This window comes from Rhopilema esculentum, chromosome 6 (genome assembly GCF_057945365.1).
Source record: "Rhopilema esculentum isolate cy_ngs chromosome 6, ASM5794536v1, whole genome shotgun sequence".
Lineage (NCBI taxonomy): Eukaryota > Metazoa > Cnidaria > Scyphozoa > Rhizostomeae > Rhizostomatidae > Rhopilema > Rhopilema esculentum.
The window spans coordinates 9,560,173-9,581,964 of NC_142820.1; the positions used below are offsets into that span (position 1 = coordinate 9,560,173).

At 36.3% G+C, this 21,792-nt stretch overlaps 1 protein-coding gene across 4 annotated transcripts in view; it reads right to left on the reverse strand.

Annotated features, from left to right (window-relative positions):
• LOC135686796 (glycine receptor subunit alpha-1) overlaps positions 1-21,179 on the reverse strand; it is a 41,508-nt gene extending 20,329 nt beyond the window's left edge. The window contains exons 1-11 of one of the 4 annotated variants that reach the window (XM_065203135.2): positions 20,657-21,179; positions 15,629-15,728; positions 14,807-15,006; positions 12,667-12,797; positions 10,998-11,065; positions 10,294-10,520; positions 8,995-9,077; positions 8,196-8,342; positions 6,611-6,825; positions 6,018-6,233; positions 67-4,494 (exon numbers count right to left, since the gene is read on the reverse strand). In XM_065203135.2, the coding sequence (XP_065059207.2) occupies positions 4,261-4,494; positions 6,018-6,233; positions 6,611-6,825; positions 8,196-8,342; positions 8,995-9,077; positions 10,294-10,520; positions 10,998-11,065; positions 12,667-12,797; positions 14,807-14,862 (1,377 nt within the window). In that variant the 5' untranslated portion in view covers positions 14,863-15,006; positions 15,629-15,728; positions 20,657-21,179 and the 3' untranslated portion in view covers positions 67-4,260. Of the gene's footprint in view, positions 1-66; positions 4,495-6,017; positions 6,234-6,610; positions 6,826-8,195; positions 8,343-8,994; positions 9,078-10,293; positions 10,521-10,997; positions 11,066-12,666; positions 12,798-14,806; positions 15,007-15,628; positions 15,729-16,639; positions 18,010-18,043; positions 19,315-20,656 lie in introns of those variants that run through there. The other 3 variants (XM_065203136.2, XM_065203134.2, XM_089108945.1) reach the window with 3 other exon arrangements.
• Between the last annotated feature and the right edge of the window lie 613 nt (positions 21,180-21,792).

The following is a 21,792-nucleotide window of genomic DNA, read 5'->3' on the forward strand; positions in this document are numbered from 1 at the left end:
ATTCGTGCAATTATAAATATGAAACACTTTATATGAAGCTATTTATAAATAAATAGTACAACATGCCTGTACTGATACATGTGTCTTTCATCTGGGTACACTACTTCAACAACCAACTGGATCCCAGATCTCAAACGGCACAAGACTGTGGGACGACGCCCAGTAGCCGGGTTTTTTCTTCACGGTATGGACGGAAAAGGAATACGCTGCAAGCATGCGCCGAAGATCTTTTGACTTTCAAGAACGGCGCGCTTGTCGTACCACTTTCCGATCTACCTTGTAAATGCCAAAGATGAACCCTGTTTTTTCTTTCTGCTGTCTTTTTTTGAGAAATTTTTCAAGAGACCACTCTTGTATTTTTTATAGCAACACCTATATATTCATAGTTCCCTGGGTAGAATCTTTCTTTGGTTTTTCTTAGGTAGACATTATTGTTCAGATTTTGTGAAAAATGCTCGGAATTCTTTGGAACATCTGTTGAAAAAGTAGTTTGCAAAAATTGTTGTTTGCTTGCTATTTGTACCTGCTTTAAACGCACAAATATTTATATGGCAAATCTAAATAAATTATGGCTGCCATGGAGGCAAAATAGAATCATGTAGCAAACTGCAATAAATTTGTGCAGCTTCAAAGCAAAAGGTGTTTGAGTTACAAAGAAGGAGAAAAACAAGTCCAGCTTGTCGTACGTCGTTGCAGTAGCAAAAATTAACGACATGGGTATTTTGGAAATAAGCCTATTCCTTTATAAGAACATTCAGAAAAGGCAGCTCAAAATCTTTGACTAGGAAATCAAATTCTTTGACTAAGAGCTAAGAGCCTATTTCATAAGTCCAGATTTTTCGACTGCCATCTAACTTATCAATTCCGGAAACCCTGCACGTCCGGTGAAAATGGCATATAATCCGCACAAGTGCGACTTTCAACCCGTCTTTACTATTTAATATCACGATACAGTTAACGCGTTTGACACATTGAGAAATAGAACGTTACATTGAAAATGAATAACTTTCAATTCCGTTTAGGACATCATAGGCATTTCAGCGAATTAGGCCAGACAGACAAAGCAGCCTGGACAAAGAAGTCTCAATCTGAAATGAAATTCTAGTTTTACGACACCTGATCTCATTTGAATTGTAAAAATAGCAATGTTTTTAATAGAAATTCCATATCAGTTTGTACTTCCAATCTGTTCTTTGTTCATAATATCATCACTGTTGAGCCATGGGAAGACTGTCTGCCCAAGCGGCAGCGCTGGTTGGTAGCAAAGACTCAGACGGCTGACATTTTCCATCTGTTTCGAAATCAGTGTAATAAAACTCCAGATCAGAGTCCTACACCAATGAAAAAGTCAATTATATGTCAAAAATGCAAAATTAGCTCCTTTCACCCGCACAAAATAAACATTTGTCCGCAGAATTTTCTTGTGTTTCTCTATAAAAAAAACACAATGCGTCCTGAGAACATGTCACTTGTGACGTTGAAGATGATCGCCCACTCGTGACGATTTTCGCCTCGAGTCTCAAGTAGTCGGAACAATTGTCGTTTCTCAACTTAAAACGCCTGTATTTCAAAAACGGTAACTGTGATTCAAAAAAAATTTCGATCCCGGCATTTGCTTGTCACAAACTACCGTTTTAGCCAAACTTATTTTTGCGTGTCAGTTCTCCTTTAAGATGATCTTAATTTTTACTATTTTCAAAGTTTGCGTTCTTATAAACTCTGTTCTTATATAAATCATGTGTGTTACAGATTTCGAGATTTTCTCTTCGCTACTTGGAAAAAAGTCAAACTCGAACCGCTGTCATATTTAGACACTGCTAACACTTTGCCAGATGCACTGCTTAACGGATCAACTGACCCAATCCAATGCAAATATTGCGACTGTTCAGACTATACAGGATTCAGTTTTAGCATTATTTTATTGCATCTACACGGCAACGCTAAGCTCCGCACTGCCTGCCTCGCAAAATCTGGCACTCAAAGAAATGTTCCAAAGCAACAGCTGATCCCATTCAAGCATTCACAGCAGCTCAAAGGTATTCCGACGGATTCAAAGCAGATTAATTTTGCTCCAAAATACGACACAGAGTGTATCAGATTCGAACGTTGTTCATGTAGCCTGTCTTGTATGATAATGACCCGATACTAAATGATTCCAAAACTGAGGGTAGGGCTTCTGGCAAAGGTTGAGAAAGAGTAAGTCTTTTGGTGGCCGGGCCAAAAACAAGTAGGAAATGTTTTGTCGGGCTCAAGTCGGGATCGTTTGTTTTGATGCACATAACATCGCATGCTATTCGTTAAATTTTGTTTGCACATAATAAAATGAATCCCAACAAAATCTGCGATTTTAAAAAGTAATGCAACTTAAATCCAATTTGCACCCTTTGATATGCATACAAGTTTTACCAAATGAATTCGAGCCTGTATAATAGTAATAGAATGCAAAAAGCCGAATTTCTAACTGCTGAAATAATGTATTCTAATTTTCAAGGCTAAAACTCTTCTAAGTTGTCCAATCAAGCTTAGATATGCTATGACATAGATTTGTTCTTATAATTAAAAAATTATGATATTTGATACCTTTAGTTATTGGACGTGTTTATCATGAAATTAATTACAATAAAAGGCATGATACGAATATTTTTTGCAGTACAAAATTTAAAGTTGGCTTTGAAAAAGCAAACATTTTAATACAATCCTTTGAGTGAAAAATGTCAGAATAAAGGATCGAAATTAAAATTTTGGATGATATTTACAGGCTGGTTTTAGAATCCTTGTACACAAGGCAAAAACCACATTTGTGAAGATAGAATGGTTCCTTTTTCATCCTTGGAAACCAACGGTAGTATTTTCAATAGGCCAGCGATTGGGTAATCTCTATTGTCACGTGTCTGCGTTTTTGATTGACCCACTTCTATCCACAATCGGGTACATGTTCTCTAGCTTTATACTCTAAAGAATGTTAGAAAAAGACATCATAGCGTCGTAACACGTTTGCTTTTTTCAAAACTCTTTATTAAAAACAATATATAACACGAACTAGTGTAAAAAGGATGCAATAGAAACTTGGAACCTATAAGTGATGAACTCGGGAAATGATATTTTTTATTATTTACATTAAGTCACTGGCATTTAAACTTCTCCGCGCAGATGTTTACAATATCATTTAAATGTGTTTTCTATTGTATTATCACTTTATAAGTAACCTCAAATTCTACTTATAATAATATGATTTTTCTCAAAATGCAGTGCATTTTGCTAATCTTGTAATTTTATAGAAACATAATGTTAACGAATACGTTGTGGAGTCATGGCGTGCAAAACTAAGATGTTATGTGTCATATAGATGCTTTATGACTGCTCTTCAAGTACGCCCGCGTCTTCCGGGAATTTAAACAACTGAACACTATCATACCATTCTAGACTAGCCTTTAGAGGTAAATATGCATAGGCCATATAGACCTATAGCCAAGTTCATTAAAGCCTTTCAGACATATAGAAAAATTTTAGGAGCAATGCTTTTTCAGTTGTAAAGACATATACGTTGTCTAGAAGTTACCTATAGATTGTTTTTTTAGAATGATTTAACAACAATATTTGATAACAGTAATAATTTCACATTGTTTAGGGCGGTGACCCATTCAACGATGCTGATTAGCAAAGACCGACCCTTACAACAAAAACTTAACTTTCAAACAAAATCTTTTACTATAAAAGTTGAAATTCAAGCAAATCATTGGATACTTCTTAAAAGAGAAAAAGGCCTTCCAGACTTTGGCTCTTCGGAAAATATCTTTTTGTCCCTTGGTTGATTTCTTTAATGGCAACTTGAGATCACTTTTTGGATTTCTTAGAATTCTGTAAGGCACTGAGAAATGAGAATCAAAAGGTCTTCTAGGTAACGTGAAGCAAATCATCGAAGGATTTGTGTATTACAATTTTTAAAATAGGATTACCTACAGAGGTTTAAATTTCTCAAATGATTTAAAGTTTGCTTGAAATGAATTTGTGGGCTTTTGAAATAGATAGAATTGCTATTATTCTTTCATTTCGAATCTGATGCTCGAACTAATGGTTGAATTTTTTTTATCAGCTTTTCTTTTATATTGATGACCCTAAGGTCTTTGTTTTTAATACTCTTCTTTTTTACTATTTACTTTGTTTTTAACTATTTAACTAGGTTTATTCATAGAAGCTTTTTTATGATTTAGGAGTTATTGAATAGATTTCCGTATATCGATTTTCTTTAAAATGAATTGTCTATTTTGATGCCATTGTCAGGTTTACACAATATAGACAAAGAAACAAAGAGAAAGCTATTGGAAATCCTTTTCTTGCGATTTGGTCGATTTTTGTTGGCAGGACCATGACGTCGCTAAGCAATTTCACTGGAATCTCCTTTGCTGATTTTTTCTTCGTGTGATTGCTATTTCCGAATTGCCATCCAGCATGGGTGCCATTTCTGGTACGCTCAGAATATTTATCTTTCGAGCTCTAAAAGATAACGTTACAGTGAAAATTTTCACTCGTGGCCTAGGAATAATATCACGCAAAAGGGAAAATTTAACACAGAGTCCGTGTATGTTATCTTGCGATGACGTTATCTAGCGATGAAGTTATTAAGCGAGGAAGTTATCTAGCGATGAAGTTATTAAGCGAGGAAGTTATCTAGCGACGAAGTTATCTAGCGATGACGTTATCTGTGACGACGTTATCTAGTGATGAGGTTACCTTGCGATGACGTTATCTTGCTATGACGTTATCTACTGATGACGTTATCTAGCGATGTAGTTTTCTAGCGATGACGTTATTTTGAGACGACGTTATCTAGAGATGAGGTTATCTTGCGATGACTTTAACTTGCAATGACGTCATTTAGTGACATCTTCAGCATATTCTGAATATGCATCTTAATTATCATTTTTGTCACTTGCTTCATGCTTCCCATTGTGAAGGATTCCATGATCGACCGGAAAAGTCTCGGAGTTTATCGCAAAAGGAATCCTAAACTGTTTATTGACAAAGGACAACTATATTTTTCGCAAGGACTAACTATGGCCATTTTCAGCGAATGCAACTAAAATAATCGATTAAAAGCAAATTTGCTAACAATAAAATATGGAAAGCTACCCTAGGAAATGGCTATCTTTACATTATGACATTTCTTCTGAAGCTTCCTTACAGATAGTATACGCCCATATGTGTTTCCGCTGATACCTAATAAGGCATAAGTACATTTAACAATGACCTATGCACGTTCTTATCATGTGAATGCATTGTTTCCAATAAAAGGCTATCCTGTGACTTTGCACATATCACTTGCTGATATTCTTTCCTAATCATACACGATGGGATATCTACAATGCGTATCCTTTGCTACATATTAAGAGGCATTACAAATTTCATGAGCGTGAGCAGTGCAGAAAAAGTCGATTCTTTGGTTTGATTATGAAATTGCTATGCTAAGCTAGGCCAATGACAAATTTGGTGCCATTCTATTTTGACTTGAATAGTGCCGGTTTCGACTTCACTCTCGCTGTTTGTGCGACCGAGCAAACTTACGCAACTTGTTAGCAGGTCAGGTGCAGATTGCGCTTTTGCTGTAAATGCACTGAGTATTTGAACTCTGTAGAGAGTATCCCGACACGGAAAGTGCTCCCCTTTTTGCTGGTTCGTTCTTTTTGAATTCGCATAGAAACAGTGACTTAAGTAGAAACCAGCCTTCACTAAACCTGATGCACGCGAGTCCAGCGTATTATCTTCACACTCTGAAGCGTAAAGCAATACGAGAAATAGAGAAAATGTCACTGTTCTCAATCTAAATAAGAGAAATAAGTCACTGTTCTCAATCGTATTAAAGACTATTCCTTCCTTCTATGATATGATCGAAAACGTTGAATAATAGTTCCCCGCGTGGCGTCGTTCATAAGACATTAAACGTGTATTAGTCTAAGATAGAAGTAGAAGGAGATAAGAAATGTCTATTAACCTAAAAAGAAGCACAAAATGACCCTTACATCGTCAGTACTGTCATCTTCAACGTGCAGCTTCATGCCAGTTGTGTGGTGACAGTTACCTTTATCCGTTTTCAGTTTTCTTAGTTGATATAGAATCTCATCTTTGTCTCGAAGCCTTGAGTGATAATAGACAACAAAAGCATACTCCAACAACGCAGCAAAGACGAACACGAGGCAAACCAACAGAAACCAATCAACCACTTTGACGTAGGACACCTGTATGACGAAAGTACTGTGAGAGACACTAATGTTTCATACATCCAAATGCTCTACCAAAACGTCTTTCAAGATCTGAAAACCATTCATAAACCTTTTTGTCTAACCAAAATGATTGACCTTCCGTCACAATGTTTATTTTTGAGACATTTTCGAGACTATGTATCGATTAAAACATTTACAAGCAACTAAAAATTATTGAAATTCGAACAAAATTGTAATCAGGATGAGTTCAGCCGAAGTAATCAGGATGATTTTGTTATGCTGTTCTCTGAAATCTCACAACTTACTGAAATCTATAATTCCAGACTTTTGTTTCTGGTGGCTGGCTCACCTGGATAAAGTAACAGATATCAAAGGCATGGCGCTTCACATACCTTGGGCAGTGACTGCCTTGTTGCACTGCTTATGGTTGTCATTGTGAGAACTGTTGTTATACCAAGTGAGACTCTTGCTGGTGCCGACTCAGCTGGGATCCAAAACGAGACCCATGAAATGACGACAGTAATGCCTGATGGTATGTAAGTCTCGATTAGAAAGTATCCAACCCGTCTTTGAAATGTGAAAGTGGCCGAAAGGTAAGAATGATTTCCTAAAAGTGATAATATTAAACACAATTATGACTGTTAGTGTGAGAGAAAAATAAGTTTAAGTCTCAACAGCACAATTTTATTACATTACACAGTCATTCAAGTAAACTGATTTTAGATCATGTAAGATCAATTTGAAGCTGTTTGGCAGAAGCTCTATGTCACAACCAAAAATTTCTTTAAAAATTACTATAAACTTTCAACATATGCATCCAACTTTAGTATAATAAAACATAAGTGTATCAATTGAAATTTCATTAAGTCAGTGAATATGTCTATGAAAAAACCAAATATATAGATAATTTTAGCATCTTTTCATAAGAGCTTTTGGTCAGATCGAGGCTAAAAATATTTTCCCAGTTCTCCAACTTAAACATTTGCGTTTTGATGTGGAGTTCGATTATCCATAAACAGTTAATCCCTAGAAACTATTTCATGAAGTCAATTCGAGAAAATCCCATTTCCCGTTTGCTAGTAATACTATTTCACAACCAGCAACTTTTACTGCAAAAGTGCAATAATATCAAAAATTTTCAGAAAACTAAAACTGCATGACTGCACCATGTAGTTATGTTTACCTAATACAGGGGCACAACATACGAAGGATGCACACCCTTGATTATTAGAACTTGGTTTTGGATTTTGATATATACAAACTTTAGAAAATAAATATACTTTTTGTGCAAATTAGAAAATTGGAAATTTTGCAAGAGATTCAAAAAGAAGTTGTCCAAATTTGCAGATGGGCTCGGATGGCCAGATCTTTGACGGTAGGGATTACAATCAAATAAGTTACTGTATGCCAAGAGGGTCTGTTTGCTATTGGTGTCTCTTAATAGTGTATGACTGAATTGCTGATTTGAACGCTTGACTTTCAGCGAATTACGTTGATGACCTCATTGAAACAATAGTGGCCGCACGCAGACTACTGCTAGCCAGACTCCTCAACAGTCGCCTATAGCGAGGGGCTAACCACACTATGAAAATCCCGTACACCATTGGTGAAAATACAGCCGTCAAATCTAAAAATCCCTGAAATTCCCTTTGTTTTTTGTGAAAATATGTTATGATATGTGCGAGTGAATTGCCTCTCGCCCTATGTGTTCCGTACATAACGGAAGTGCCTGTTACAGTAGGCGCTTGTTTTGGACCAGCGCCATTGTGAGGTAGGACCATAGAAGTAGGGTTTTTATCATACTAGTTCTCTTTACTATGCCGAGGACAGACAGTTTATTTTCTTTTCGTCTTTAGCTTGCCTGCCATCAAACACCTACTAGCCTCTAGGTAGACATGAGAGAGAAGACCGTTTCAATCATTTAACAGAATGAAGATACTCAATTTTGAAATATTGAGCAAAGACTTTTCAACTTACCAATTGAGTATCTATTTGTGCCTTTAGATAGACGTACACTTTTGACCACAAACGAAGGAATGTCAAACACAGCATTTTGGATATTGTTGAAGGAGCCTTTCATTATTTCTCCCCAATTATAGACAATGTCTATCGATTGATATGCATCTAAAATTCAAAATATCAACCAATTTTAATAAAAAGCAAAGTATGTAGTTTTATCTATATAATGTAATGATGTTTTTTAAGAGAATTCGCATTGAAATTTTTTAGGAAGCATGTGGATTCACCAACGGTTCCAGATGATACGAGTTCAGGGAGGGCTCGGAGAAGGAATGGTCTAAAGTGTGTATACAGAGCCGTCAGAAAAGTTTTAAATATTTTTCCCAAAATCTTGAAAAATGAAAAACCTGCAGTATGACAGAATATACCAAATACATTCTCGCTTTTTAAGGAAGTCTCAATTTGTTATTACTTGGCTTGTCAGGAAAGCTTGAGGCTGACACCTTTGAAAACTTTAATAGCAAAGGTACTATAAATGATTTTTCGAATGGTTTTCAATATGATCCAAGATAAAGTTATGAACCAAGACCAAATTACAGAGGTTTGATGGGGCAAGAGCCTGTGCTCAAGCGGCCATATCTCAGCCAATTCGTAATGCCTTTAACTGATTTTGCATTTTTAGAGGTACGTTATGATGTTATTTTAGGTCTGGGATCAAAATTCAGAAATTCTAAAAATAGATTTTTATGACGTCATCACTTCGGTACTCTATACATGTGTGTGATATTCTGAAGATGATTATTAGAAAGGTACTTACAACTTTCAACCAGTAGTCTGCAGACTTGTGTGTCATGTGGAAAGTAGCGAAGGTTCATTATGCATGATGTACTCACTGAGAGCCTGCAGGATAAACTGATAAATTGTTAACTCGGGACCTTTATGACTTTTCCATAAAAAAATCCTAAAAATTATAATTTTAAAAGTAATACACATTTTTATAAGAAACTTAACTCGGAATAAGTACCTATTTTTTAGGTTCTTTTGTTGTTCTGAGTGAAAACATCATTTTAAAGGTCTCTTTAGTACAAAATCTTCAAGAGCTACTTTCACAAAAACACAGGGTAACAGAAGAAATGAACAAAACAAAAGCTTTTACAAGCAAAAGAGCATGAGTTGAAGTAAGATAAAATGACATCAAATAACATCATAAAATTTGGTGTTGTACTTATACCACCCTGATGCAATAAATAAATGTACACCGAAATTAGGCCTGAAAAACATAAAAGCTTCGAAGTTATCCGTGAAGATATAAGTCCTCTCTCTTAAATAATACGGCTATAGCCCCATTTCAACTTTCGATTTCAAAAGCACTTTGACGTAAACTGTCTAAATATTTCTTTGTAAGTGATATGCAAAGAGCTGATTGATTCAAGTCAGACGATAAATTTCTTGTCTTTGAGCATATGCGAATCTTTGAAAGGAATTTTTGAGCAACAGAATTGTAAACTAATTAAACAATGTTTTACAGGTAAGGCCTTATACAATTTTCGTGAACAGCTGAAGTCATATGGGAAAACTCAATTGAATCATTTCAGAACATCTATTGGTTTTTTTTGTCGACCATGAGAAATTTTCTGTCAATCGTGCAATATTGTTATCGTTTATAGCATTATAGGTAACAGATGAAACCTTATTTAGCTTATCTTTTCAAGCATTTCATTGGCCTTTATGCACATTTGTGGAAATTAACAAGGTTTGGGGGTTTAAACCTGACTTCTTGAAGAAAAATAAATGGCCTTAGTTCCACCTCCACCCTTTTCCTTAATCAAAATCTTGAATTTCAACCAATGCTGTTAATGACACCCGAGGAAGAAAAGTTGTAGTAAAGTAAGGTTTTAGGAAGGTGCTGCTGACTATTGAGGGAGTTCTACGAAGAAGGGAGATAGTTGTAGGGAAGTTCCTCTTTGTAGACAATTGTAGAGAAGTCCCCATTTATAGATTTCTCAATGTTTGACCAAAAATCCTTTGTTGTTGAAACCTTATTGGAATCCTTATGGGATTTCGATTTTCTCAGTTACAACACTTCATTAGATCATAAAAAAGCTTGGAATCGAACCTTTGGCTGTAGAAAATATCACCGTTCGGCCTTATCCGGAGTAATACATTGTCTTTAGTGATGTGATGACGATAAGCTCTCTTTGACTTGACAAAATATGTACTGGGAATCCAGAGTTCATTTATTGTTTCAGAGTTAAGAAACAATGGCTTTGAGAAATTGAATCTAGAGAGCTGCAGCCGTGGGTCATTCCAGAACTGTCGAAAGTACATCTCAACTCCAAATTCCTAAGAAATATAGAATGTTAATTATTTAGTATTTTATAAGACGCATTTAATTATCAGTGTAGCTTATGATGTGCAAACTACAAAGGTTTGAGGAAAGATCAAATTTCTTTAATTAAACATTATGCGAGATCGTTCCATGTAGTTCACAGTATTGTAAACCATGCTGAAAAATTATCAAAGCTGTTGACTGCGAGATCTGCATCTTATATCAGCTAAAAACTGATTTTTCTCTGTTATTTTTTTGTCAATGGAAGCTATTAATGTTGAAGTACGATGTCTGCATAGGACTTAAGTCTTTATTTGATCACAGTATTCAGCTTATTTTTCCGACATTTGATTAAAATGATGGTATTTAGAAGATCTTTTACGCTCTCTTTACTGAGACCACAGTGTTAGACTTATAATGCTGGGGGATAACGTCATTCACGTTAAGAAGCTCAAAAGTTTCAAAAATACAATTATCAAAAATCTGCTTACGTTCTTAACCTCTGAAATATCAAATATATTGGAAAGAAGAAATTCCACACGAAGAACTACAGGTGGGCCTAGAGGAAAAAAGGATATTTATGATATAATACCTGACATGCAATGATATGATATGATATAATAATGATATAATATTTTTTTAAATGCTTCTACCATGGATGGTTAAAGATGAAGAGAAGTGAAGGGGGTATACAAGTAGTTTTAGGTTTAGTAAGCTACAAGTTTTCCGATGAAAAACGCCTCTGTAATTGGGCAAAACAATGACTTTTGGTATGTATCATACATTTAGTTACGTAGTTGAAACTGACTTTTTATATCTTTTTTTTACATTTTGTTTCAAACATGCATTCGAAAATATTTTGAATCAGTTAGATGGATGCAGTACTATGATTGGCCTTAAAATAGCACAATAACAATAATCAAAAGTGTGCTTATAACATTTAGAAATCTACTGTTATTACACGTCGCAGTGATGGATCCCTAATTTTGGGATTCCTCATTTCCCCGAATCTCCAATTCCTGACCCCCCTAATCACTCATTCCCTGAATCCCCAGTCCCCTGACTCCTTGACTCCCTAACTCCCCAATTCCCTGACTCCCTGATTCCCCGGCTCATCAATACCCTGACTCCCCAATTCCCTGACTCCCTAATTCCCAGGCTCATCAATTCCCCGACTCCCTAATTTCCTGACCCCTAATTCTCCGGCTCATCAATTCCCCGACTCTCCAATTCCCTGCCTAACGGCTGCCTAATTCCCTGACTCCTTGTCTCCGCAGCTTCCCAATTCCCCGACTCTCCAATTTTCCTGACTCCCCGACTTCCAAATTCCCGAAATCCTTGACTCCTTGATTCCTTGACTCCCCGACTCCCCGACTCCCTGACTCCCTGACTCCCTGACTCTCTGACTCTCTGACTCCCTGACTCCCCGACTCTCCGACTCCCCGATTTTCCAATTCCCTGACTCCTTGATTCCCCGGCTCATCAATACCCGGACTCCCCAATTCCCTGACTCCCTAATTCCCAGGCTCATCAATTCCCCGACTCCCCAATTTCCTGACCCCTAATTCCCCGGCACATCAATTCCCCGACTCTCTAATTCCCTGCCTAACGGCTGCCTAATTCCCTGACTCCTTGTCTCCTCAGCTTCCCAATTCCCCGACTCTCCAATTTTCCTGACTCCCCGACTTCCAAATTCCCGAACTCCTTGACTCCTTGACTCCTTGATTCCTTGACTCCCCGACTCCCCGACTCCCTGACTCCCTGACTCCCTGACTCCCTGACTCCCTAACTCCCTGACTCCCTGACTCCCTGACTCCCTGACTCCCTGACTCCCTGACTCCCTGACTCCCTGACTCCCTGACTCCCTGACTCCCCGACTCCCCGACTCCCCGACTCCCCGATTTTCCAATTCCCTAACTCCCTGACTCCTTCTTTGGCCGTTCCTAATCCTCGAGCATCTCGACTAGATCCAAGCAAGAACCCTTCTGCCGCCGGGATGTCATCTGAAACTTTTATGTCAACTTCCTCGTGATCTTCCATAGAAAGCACACCAAAGGATTTTTACAAAAGTTCAAAATTTGTTCGAGATGAAGGTCAACAATATGAAGAAATTAAAAAGTACTGCTAGAAGCATATATGTAGATAGAGGCTAGAGGATACCTGGAAAATTTGGTCTCAGGCGCTTATCATAGCCTTGAAGTAACTTTTGCAAAATACAGTTGGGATCCTCTTCCAAGTTTTTGCTTTGATTGCATATTCCGTACCGCGAATCTGCGACTGTATACTCCAACCTAAGGATAAATCAAATTAACTATATCATTGACACTACGATCGAGCTGAAGGCTCCCATAGACCAGGGAGCCTAAAAAATTTAGAAAGTGTCCTACCTTTATCTCTTGACTTTACGTTGCCCCTTTTCAGATTTTTTATCCTTTATAAGTACTCTTTCTGCTCACAGAACATACGCCTCTAAGAAATATTTATTAATTTATCATGCCCTGCTAGCTTTAATAGTTTAGTGGTTTATATTCTAGCCAAATGGTATTTTTGGTGACGGCAATATAAGCTGAGGGTATTCGTAAAGATCAAAGTAGCATAATCAAATTTAGACGTAGGGAAAATGTGACAATTTCCCAGGAATGAAAAAAAAATTATTAATAAAGAAAGTGGTGAAGAAGGACCAGATGGTTTGCAAAATATTGTCTTTTGCTTGATCCACTAAATCTTCTATTTAAATATTTTGATGTATTTATTGAAATCTATATCCTAATATTTAATGAAATCCCCAAAGTAGGATGCGCAGAATAGTGTAGTTGGGAATTTTGGGAGAATAGTGATAAAGACCACTGAATTTAGATCTGAAGTCGGGGCTCGAGTCCTTGCCATGGCCAAACTTTTGCTTAGTGTGAAGAGACTCGTCAACTGTTTGTAAATGCAAGCTTAGGAATAACGAGGTGTGGTCACTTAAAGTGGAGGGACAAGAGCTTTTCGATCAGATTAGCTTTTCAGTGTCCTAAATCTTTAGCTAGGAAGCATTCAGTTTACTTTGAATTGAAGAGGAAAGGCTTATCTTTGACGAACCCATCTGCGTCGTTTATGATTAATAATCAATGTAAATGTTGTATGTGGATATCTGCATCCGAAATCAAACAAACTGACTCTGAATCCAGGCTCTTCCTATTCGTTGATCTTATACATACATAAAACAGGATCGGAACTCACTAGAAATGTTGTAAGCTCTAGTTATGATGTAGGTAGCAAATGGAGATTAGTTAGTGGAAGTCTGTGATTAGGGACACACATAATGTGCATTACAAAGGTAATGTGCCGCCCAGCGCCTCTCATGCTAGATTCATTATTCATCACGCGAATATCGCGGTTCGTTACGCGGGTACATAATAGGAAAATATAATTTTGCTTTCTGCAAATAATTAATTCAGGCATGCTTTCAACCTGTCTGTGCCTTTATATCTTCAATAAGCGAGTATACGCATCCCTTAATAAAAAACCGTTCATGAAAAACCGATCTCTTAGATGACAAAAAGCTAAGGTCACCCTGATAAAAGAAAATGATCATTTTACATTTTTGATGGAAATGATTTTATCGATGATTAGGACCCAATTCCCATTTCAATTTCATTGTAGATGATATAAAGAAATCCTTCTTGTGGCTATTTAGATGTTCATTTTCACAGTGTCTCGTGTTACGTTTTCTTTTCTAAAAAGAGGCACCTAAACAAAAATCAACAAAAAATTTAAAAATTGAGGTAGTTTTCTCGACCTTATTTCCTTACAAATTGTGGAATTCCCATTAAATCTTTTTCTTGTCAATTGATGCGGGTGCTCTCATCCCATCCAAAGTGCTGTTGTTACCAATAATCATTTTTATGGTGGGTCGTTGATAACGAGAACGAGTAAACCCTAATAAATTTGTACCTTTTTTATCTTTTAACAAAAAGCCCCAGGGATCTTTTAATGCAATAGAGCACTTTCCTAGCTGTGATGAACTGTAGGGCAAAAAGATCATAGGTGCGCATATGGACTATTTACCATAATAGGTGAGGTTGCAAATAAGTGGCATAAAAATTTGAATATAGACATAGCAATTCAAACGAGGTGTAGACTCAGACAATTCAGATCAATTTGTTTGTTATGCGTAGGCCATCTTATGAGAAAATTGCAGAAACAAACTTGGATTTCCCTGTTAGTTTGAGTGCTACAAAACCCCCTGAACGTACTGTTTTACATTTACAAATGAATAAAAAAGTAACAATTACTTTGATTTATTGCTGTTGCCTACCTTAATAGATAGAAAGTTGCCAGCATCAATGATATTCTTCGTAGAGGCCCATACATTATAGCATTCTTGTTGATGTAAAGAAGTCACGAATAAACCTTCCCTTTACATGACATTACACTGTTGACAATATGCTCATTTAAGAAATTCAGCACTGGGGATGACTGAGGTCACTTTGCCCGCGATTAATAACAGAGTCGCACCTACGATTAAAAGAAATTTTAAATTGGGTGAACATTAACAACAGTTCTATGTTATGATTTAGCTGGTCGTACCGAAAAACAAAGATGCAATTACATATAGACTCAATCATCAATACACAGCAAGCATTTCTATCTAATAAAATAAAACTCTCAAGATTTTGAATCAAAAAGTCTTTTTTCATGCAAGTGGCTAATTTCTCATGCATATCATCAGCAAAGAACAGATAACATTAGCCTATTCAGTCAAATGTTAAGCAGCTGAAGTTTATTGCCAAGTACAAAACAAGCCATGAAAACAAGCACTGACACAATTTCAACATGCATCTAGATGAGTTATGTTTTGTTTCACCTTAGTGCAAGTAAAACCTACACCATATCGATCGTTTTTTCGTACAAATAGCTTTAGTGCTTTAGGGCCTAAATAATCTCATGAATCTCAAATAAATGGAGGATATGATCCCCTATATCAACTCTCATCTTTGATTTCTCAAAGTCAAGTTTTCAAACAGGTATATGTTAAAAGAGAACGAGACTTTACAAGTTAAGTGAAAATACTAGACGTTTTAAGAATATTTGTGAGTAAACAGAGGAACAAGACACAAAATTCAAGCCCAGACCTTACCGTAATGGTACTGCGTCACTTGACCATGCAATTCTTAGAGCCTCGTTTCCAAGCTGGATCACTTCTTGGCTCTTATTTTTGGTGCTAACTTCTGCTGTTGCTGTGGAGATATACCGAATAAAGGGAGTTGTCTGGGATTGCAATAACATAGCGAAAGAAAACGCCTGATACCTCCATTAGATTTCATCACATGATATTTATTACATGGCAAGAAGGAACAAGCAGGCCATCGAGCTTACCATGCAGCCAGAGCTGCAATGTGCCTGGGCACAGTTTCCACGCGTAGCAAGAAAATGTACAGAATAGAAAAGCCTTGAGTTATAATTTGTGCAAGAAAACAGGTACGCCCATTCTCTAGCAATTACAATAAATGCTTTATTTCCCATTTGCAATAGACACTTGTTTTGAAAGAATCTTTGTTTCCATCAAAGAAGAGCAAAAGAGCCACTTTTGAATACGGCAAATGACAAAACTTTGCAATTAATAAAAATTATTTATACAGTCTTCAATTTCTTTTACGCTCTTTATTTCAAATAGTTATACATTAGGCTGCATGCTGGGCAGGTGATAAACAGAGTCAAAAGAAGCGAATTCTGCAGTTGTTGTCTTCGAGAATGAATGATTTCAAAATGATAGCATTGGAAGACGATGTAACTGAGAGCGAACGTGATCGTAGTTTTGGAAAGTAAACGATTTGCCAAATTTGAGTTTTATGCAACCCTGTACGACATCCAAGCCTAACGATAAATGGGAGGATTCAAAAGAAAGAGGGCACCAGTGATAACTCATAAGCATTCTTGCATTAGAATGATTTATTAGCAAGGATCCTTCTTGGATTACACAGTTCTTATAAAAATTGACGAGTCTTTGAATGACTTAGATATTGTATGTGTGTAAGTTAATTCTAAAGGCCTTATCAGGGATTTTGCCTGACAATTTCAATTTACTGTTGAACATTTTAAAAGAAAAATTCGATTAATATATTTTACGCTTATCAGAATTCGCCAGTACCTTTTTCTCAGCAACAGCTTGTCACAGCTTCCTTTGATGCGGCCGCTGTTAGTCACTCTATTGGATCTATAGCTTAGAGAGCCGATACTGACTTTTGCTAGTCAATCTCTAGTCAGAATTTCATCATAGAACAAAATTTATCGCGTCTCGTCTACTTCAGCATCAGCATTCAAAAATATCTTGCAGTTGCACAACAGGTTGTAGTATTCGATTGTCTGATATCAATAAGACGCCTCTACAAAAACCGTTTTCATATATGACTTGTCATTTTTAAATTGTGACTTATCACTGGCTGTCATTAAACTTCAAGAACAAATAGCAAATAACTTAAACAATAGATCTTAATAGCATGTTTTTAAGCTACAACCATTGGTTTCCAGATGGGCACTAATCTTGTTGATGGCTAACTTTCATTATTCATTATCCACCCTACATCGACCATGTGTCGTGTTCGTGTGCAGAATGGTTGAACATCGGAATTTTGTTTAGAAATATTTTTCTCTTCGTGAAGCTATTGAGGCTAGAACGCAGTTATCGTGTCGCTGCTATAATACAGTTCTCAAGTTTGACGTCACAAAAAGCTATTTTCAAAATTTTCAGAATTTTCAAATTTTGACCACATAACTTAAAAGGACACCATAAATCGGGTGAGCTATGGCCAATAGAAGATTTGAAATTTGCTAACAGATTGCTGTTATTTTGGGTCAGTTCATAAAGTTATGAACTGAGACCAAATTACAGAGGTTTGATGGGGCCAGAGCTTGTGCTCATCTGGTCATATTTCAACCAGTTCATAATGCCTTTAACGGATTTTGCAGATTTAGAGGTTTTTCATTATCCTCTTTCAGGTTATCGGAACAAATTTCAAAAATTTCAAAAAAATATTTTTGTGACGTCATCACTTGACAACTCTATTTACTTTTACTTGATGTTGCGTCAAGAATGTTTAACGCCCAGTTAGCATACTAGCTTGGAAAGGTGATAGACAAAGTATTGAAATGTCAAATAGCTTTTCATTTGCATTTCGTGCCTCTATTGACGAAAATAATTATCTGGTTTGTTATGTGAACATTTTAAAAAAGATATATAGCTATACGCTTCATCGATAGAGACATTCTAGTTTACCAGCTTAAATCTTCTAAGAAGCAAAGTATGACAAAACTACCATTTGCTACGCTTGTGACAGTTGTAACAAATACAAGAACCAATATTTATTAAACAGAACCATCAATCAAGCAGTATTCTGAAATGGTTTCTTATTATTAATCTTGATATCTTAAATTTTCACGTTGCGAAAGCATGCAAGTTGTTAAAATATTTTATGGCAGAATCCAAGAAGAATTGCAAAAATTTATCGGTCATTGTCCATAAGAGCTCAAAGGTATTGTCTGCAATTTCTCATACCTTTTTGACGCTTTGGAAATTCCCTGAAGATTGCCTCGATCTACCCACATGAAGGTGCAAACTTTGAAACAGTACTCTTGTTGATCAGCTCCCAGAACACCGAGACAAAAAATACATCCCTTGACGGTCTAATTAATCAGAGGTCGGCAATGCAATCTTTATGTCTGATTACATACACCTGCAATCTGGCATATCATTAACAAACAGGTATGTTTCTCTAATTTGTGCTTGATTTTTCAAGTCTATTGCATTAAGGTATGAAGGTCCTTTTGATCATGAATAAGAAAGTATTGCTCAGAAAAGAGCTAAAATATTAGAGAGGAAAATTAATTATCAACTTAATACAGCTGTAGAAAGTGAAAAACTATTTCATAGCAGGAATGATTTAGTTGGGATTAACGACATCAACTAATTATCTTACATCGATTTTTGACAAACTTCTTCTTCTTTGAAATACTGTTATGGTTTTGCAATTGTATTGACTGTCTGTTGCAGCAATTAGTCATCTTGAAAACATACTGACATGTGTAGTCTCGTTAATTTTACTTCAGACAGCAAAGCAGCAATTGTCTTAATGGGAATGATTAATGTTTAGTTTGCTCCTCGTTTCCAGACATAGATGGCTAACATTTTGCCCAAAATCATCGACGTTTCATGAAGAAATCTTATAACTTTATGTAATCTATCGTTAACATCTGTGAGAAGGAACCTTTCAAATTAAATACAAGCATTGCTTTAGCTCGATGATGAAAATTGTGCTGGACCTCTGAAGATAACTACATGGCATGGCTGCTTTAGACATATCAAGTCGACTGGCAATATAAGGTTCTACTGGCCTAAAATTTGTTAAGCGTTGTAACCATGACACCTTCAAACGAGCACTGCTGAATGGGCTACCATGCTTATTCAATTGAAATAATTGAAATAAAATCAAGCTTGCTTAGAACCAAGAGTAAAACGATTCAGTGGATGACCAGAAATACGTTTTAAGAATTATGGATGAGCTGGCGTGCTGACGCCTCTCAGCCATTCCGCTTCAATAACCCCGCTTTAAAGTTGCATACACAGAAGTGAAAGAGGTAAATAGGTTGTTTGTGTGCCGAGTTCTGTATTTACTTTTACTGATATTTTTCTGATAATAATTTACTTAAAATAAAATTAAATCGAATAAAAGTCATGATCATTACAGAAAACACTTATATCTATGTCTTTTGCTCATCCTTCATTTCAAATTTAGGCCATTTGCTTACAACACACTTTTAAACATAGACTATGCGTTTTTTCAAGGACAAGCATTTTAATAGAAACAATGGCCAATTTTCAGCGATGATGGTAAAGCATTCTGCGTACATTGTTAGTGATTTTTGGCTCGAATATGACATTGCAGGTCAAGAGTCTTCCATTTTTCTAATCTAACAAAGTTCTTAAGTGTTGACTTCGCAAAATCTATTTTTAGGACTCGATTTATGTCTACTTTCTCGGTCCCCGTTGATATATAAAGATTCTCTTTGATATTTATAATTCCCTTCTCCCGTGAACAGCATCAAGGAGATCAGCATCAACAATCCCAGACAAAAATGTTGAGACAAAATGCATTTTTTGTAATTTTCTACTTTACCTTGCCCTTGTAAATTCGAGCCCTCCCCTTTCCCACCGAAGCAATTTTTGTTTCAAAATCATGCATTCGACATTGAATTGGGGAAGAGGGAAAGCTATTTTTCAAAGGAAAGAGAAAACATAAAGTTTTCTTGAGAAGGATTGAAGCTTCTTTGTCCGGGATTGAAGCTTCTTGTTTCATCTTTCTAGCAGTGGCGGACTAGTCGGATTCTTTAATGGCCTAATTAATCATAACTTAGAGTAATCTTTTCAATAATTGTCGTCATTTTTTAGTCGGATTCTAAAATTTTGTAGGGTGCTGTTAAGAGGAGAAACTGAGTAAATAAGATTATGAGGATGCTCAAATTATTTTGTAAGGCATTGTTGACTTTGTTTCATGGTATTCGACTTTAGAAAATGGATCATCTTTGGTAACGAGGTTGGCTTCGAAGTTCTTCATCAGTCACGTATCTCTGACGAAAGCCTTCAAAATTATTTAACCAGTCTAATTCTCTATGGGATTTGCCCAGCGAACCTATTTGTAAGTTATGTTGACAGTTTCCTGTCTGCTTAAGAAGTGGAAATAAGAATATCGCTGAGGGTACTCTTTCTTGAAACTACAATCTTCAACACAGGCCTGAACAAAGACAATCTGGATTTCTTCATCTGTTGCTCTCTGTTTGGCATCGAGCAATAGAATGTTATGAATTTATCTATAGTATTTCATGTCCTCAGTTTAATGACGTCCAGGGCTATCCAGTTTCAGAACAGTTTTCCAAAGGGAAAAACATGTAAAATAAACTGAAGTTTTTTAGCCTCATCACTTCAAGGTGATGTTGCACAACCTCATTGCTTTTTTGCTCAGAATTCTGTCCGCACTGTACCAAATTCAATCAATCCTAAAGCAATCAAGTTCTTTTCATAATAAAACAGTATTATGTTATGTTACGTTATGTTATGTTAAAGCTATGATGTAAGAATCTCAGGGCGTCATAGAAATTTTATTGTGATACATACCTCTCTCATTTTTATTCAATATTTCAAAGCTCGATTTGTTTCTGGCTCGTCTAAATTTGGTTTGGTTGCCTTTGTTACAGATGTGGTTTTTTGTGAATCATACCAGCCAAATCAAATGACTTGTTTTTGTAAGACAATGGAAATCTTTAGAAACTCTTTCAATAAAGCAGAGAGTTGTTGAAGAAGCTGAAATCCACGAGGTTTTGTGTAAAAATCTTTCAGAAGGCTTCTTGAGGGATTAAGAAAGTTTGTTTACGAAACTTTAAAAGCGTTTGAATTCCTTGCTGTTAAGTCAAAAGTTTTTGTTTTGAGTGCATGTTTTAATTTTTGTTTAATAAATGAATTCAGGGTTCTTTTCAAATAAGATAAATTGTACTGGTTTAAATTTAACAAAAATTTCAATATCAGAACAAATAGGTGTAAGGGCTGGTGGCTGGATTTTGATGTTGGAGAAAAATCAAGAGCGGCGTTGAATAGGCTTCGATTGAGTTGAATAGAATGGGCGAAGCCATGTACGAGCGAGATTGAAGCAAGGAATCATAATTTCAGTGCAGGGGCAACCCTTGATATTTTGCTCAAGGTCCCGGTCCCATATGTCCAGGTCCCATATGCCAACAAAGTGAACGAGCCATTTTTTTGTGTCAACAACTTAAGAAGTTTGCAAAGAAATAATCTCTTGACGGCAAAAGACTCCTCATTTTTAAAACGGATTTTTTCATGTTATCACAAATCCCACGCACCATTTCCCCAGTAGCCGCAGCTCTATAATAACATCATGACAATATAAACAACAGCTTACACAGGAATTTCAAGGTAGAAGGTAGAGTAAAATTATTGTTGAGGAGTGCAGTACACTGATTGGGGCCATAAAATCATTACGCTTGTTCCAACAAAATTAAATATGCAAATACATGCACATATAAACAGATAGAAATAATACTGCAAAACAATATAGTACCGAAGTGATGACGGCATAAAAATTTATTTTTAGAATTTCTGAATTTTGATCCCAGAACCTAAAAGAGCATCAGGAAATACTTCTGAATATCCACAACCAGTTAAAGGCATAACGAATTGGCTGAGATATGGCCACATTAGCACAGGCTTATGCCCCATCAAACCTCTGTAATTTGTTC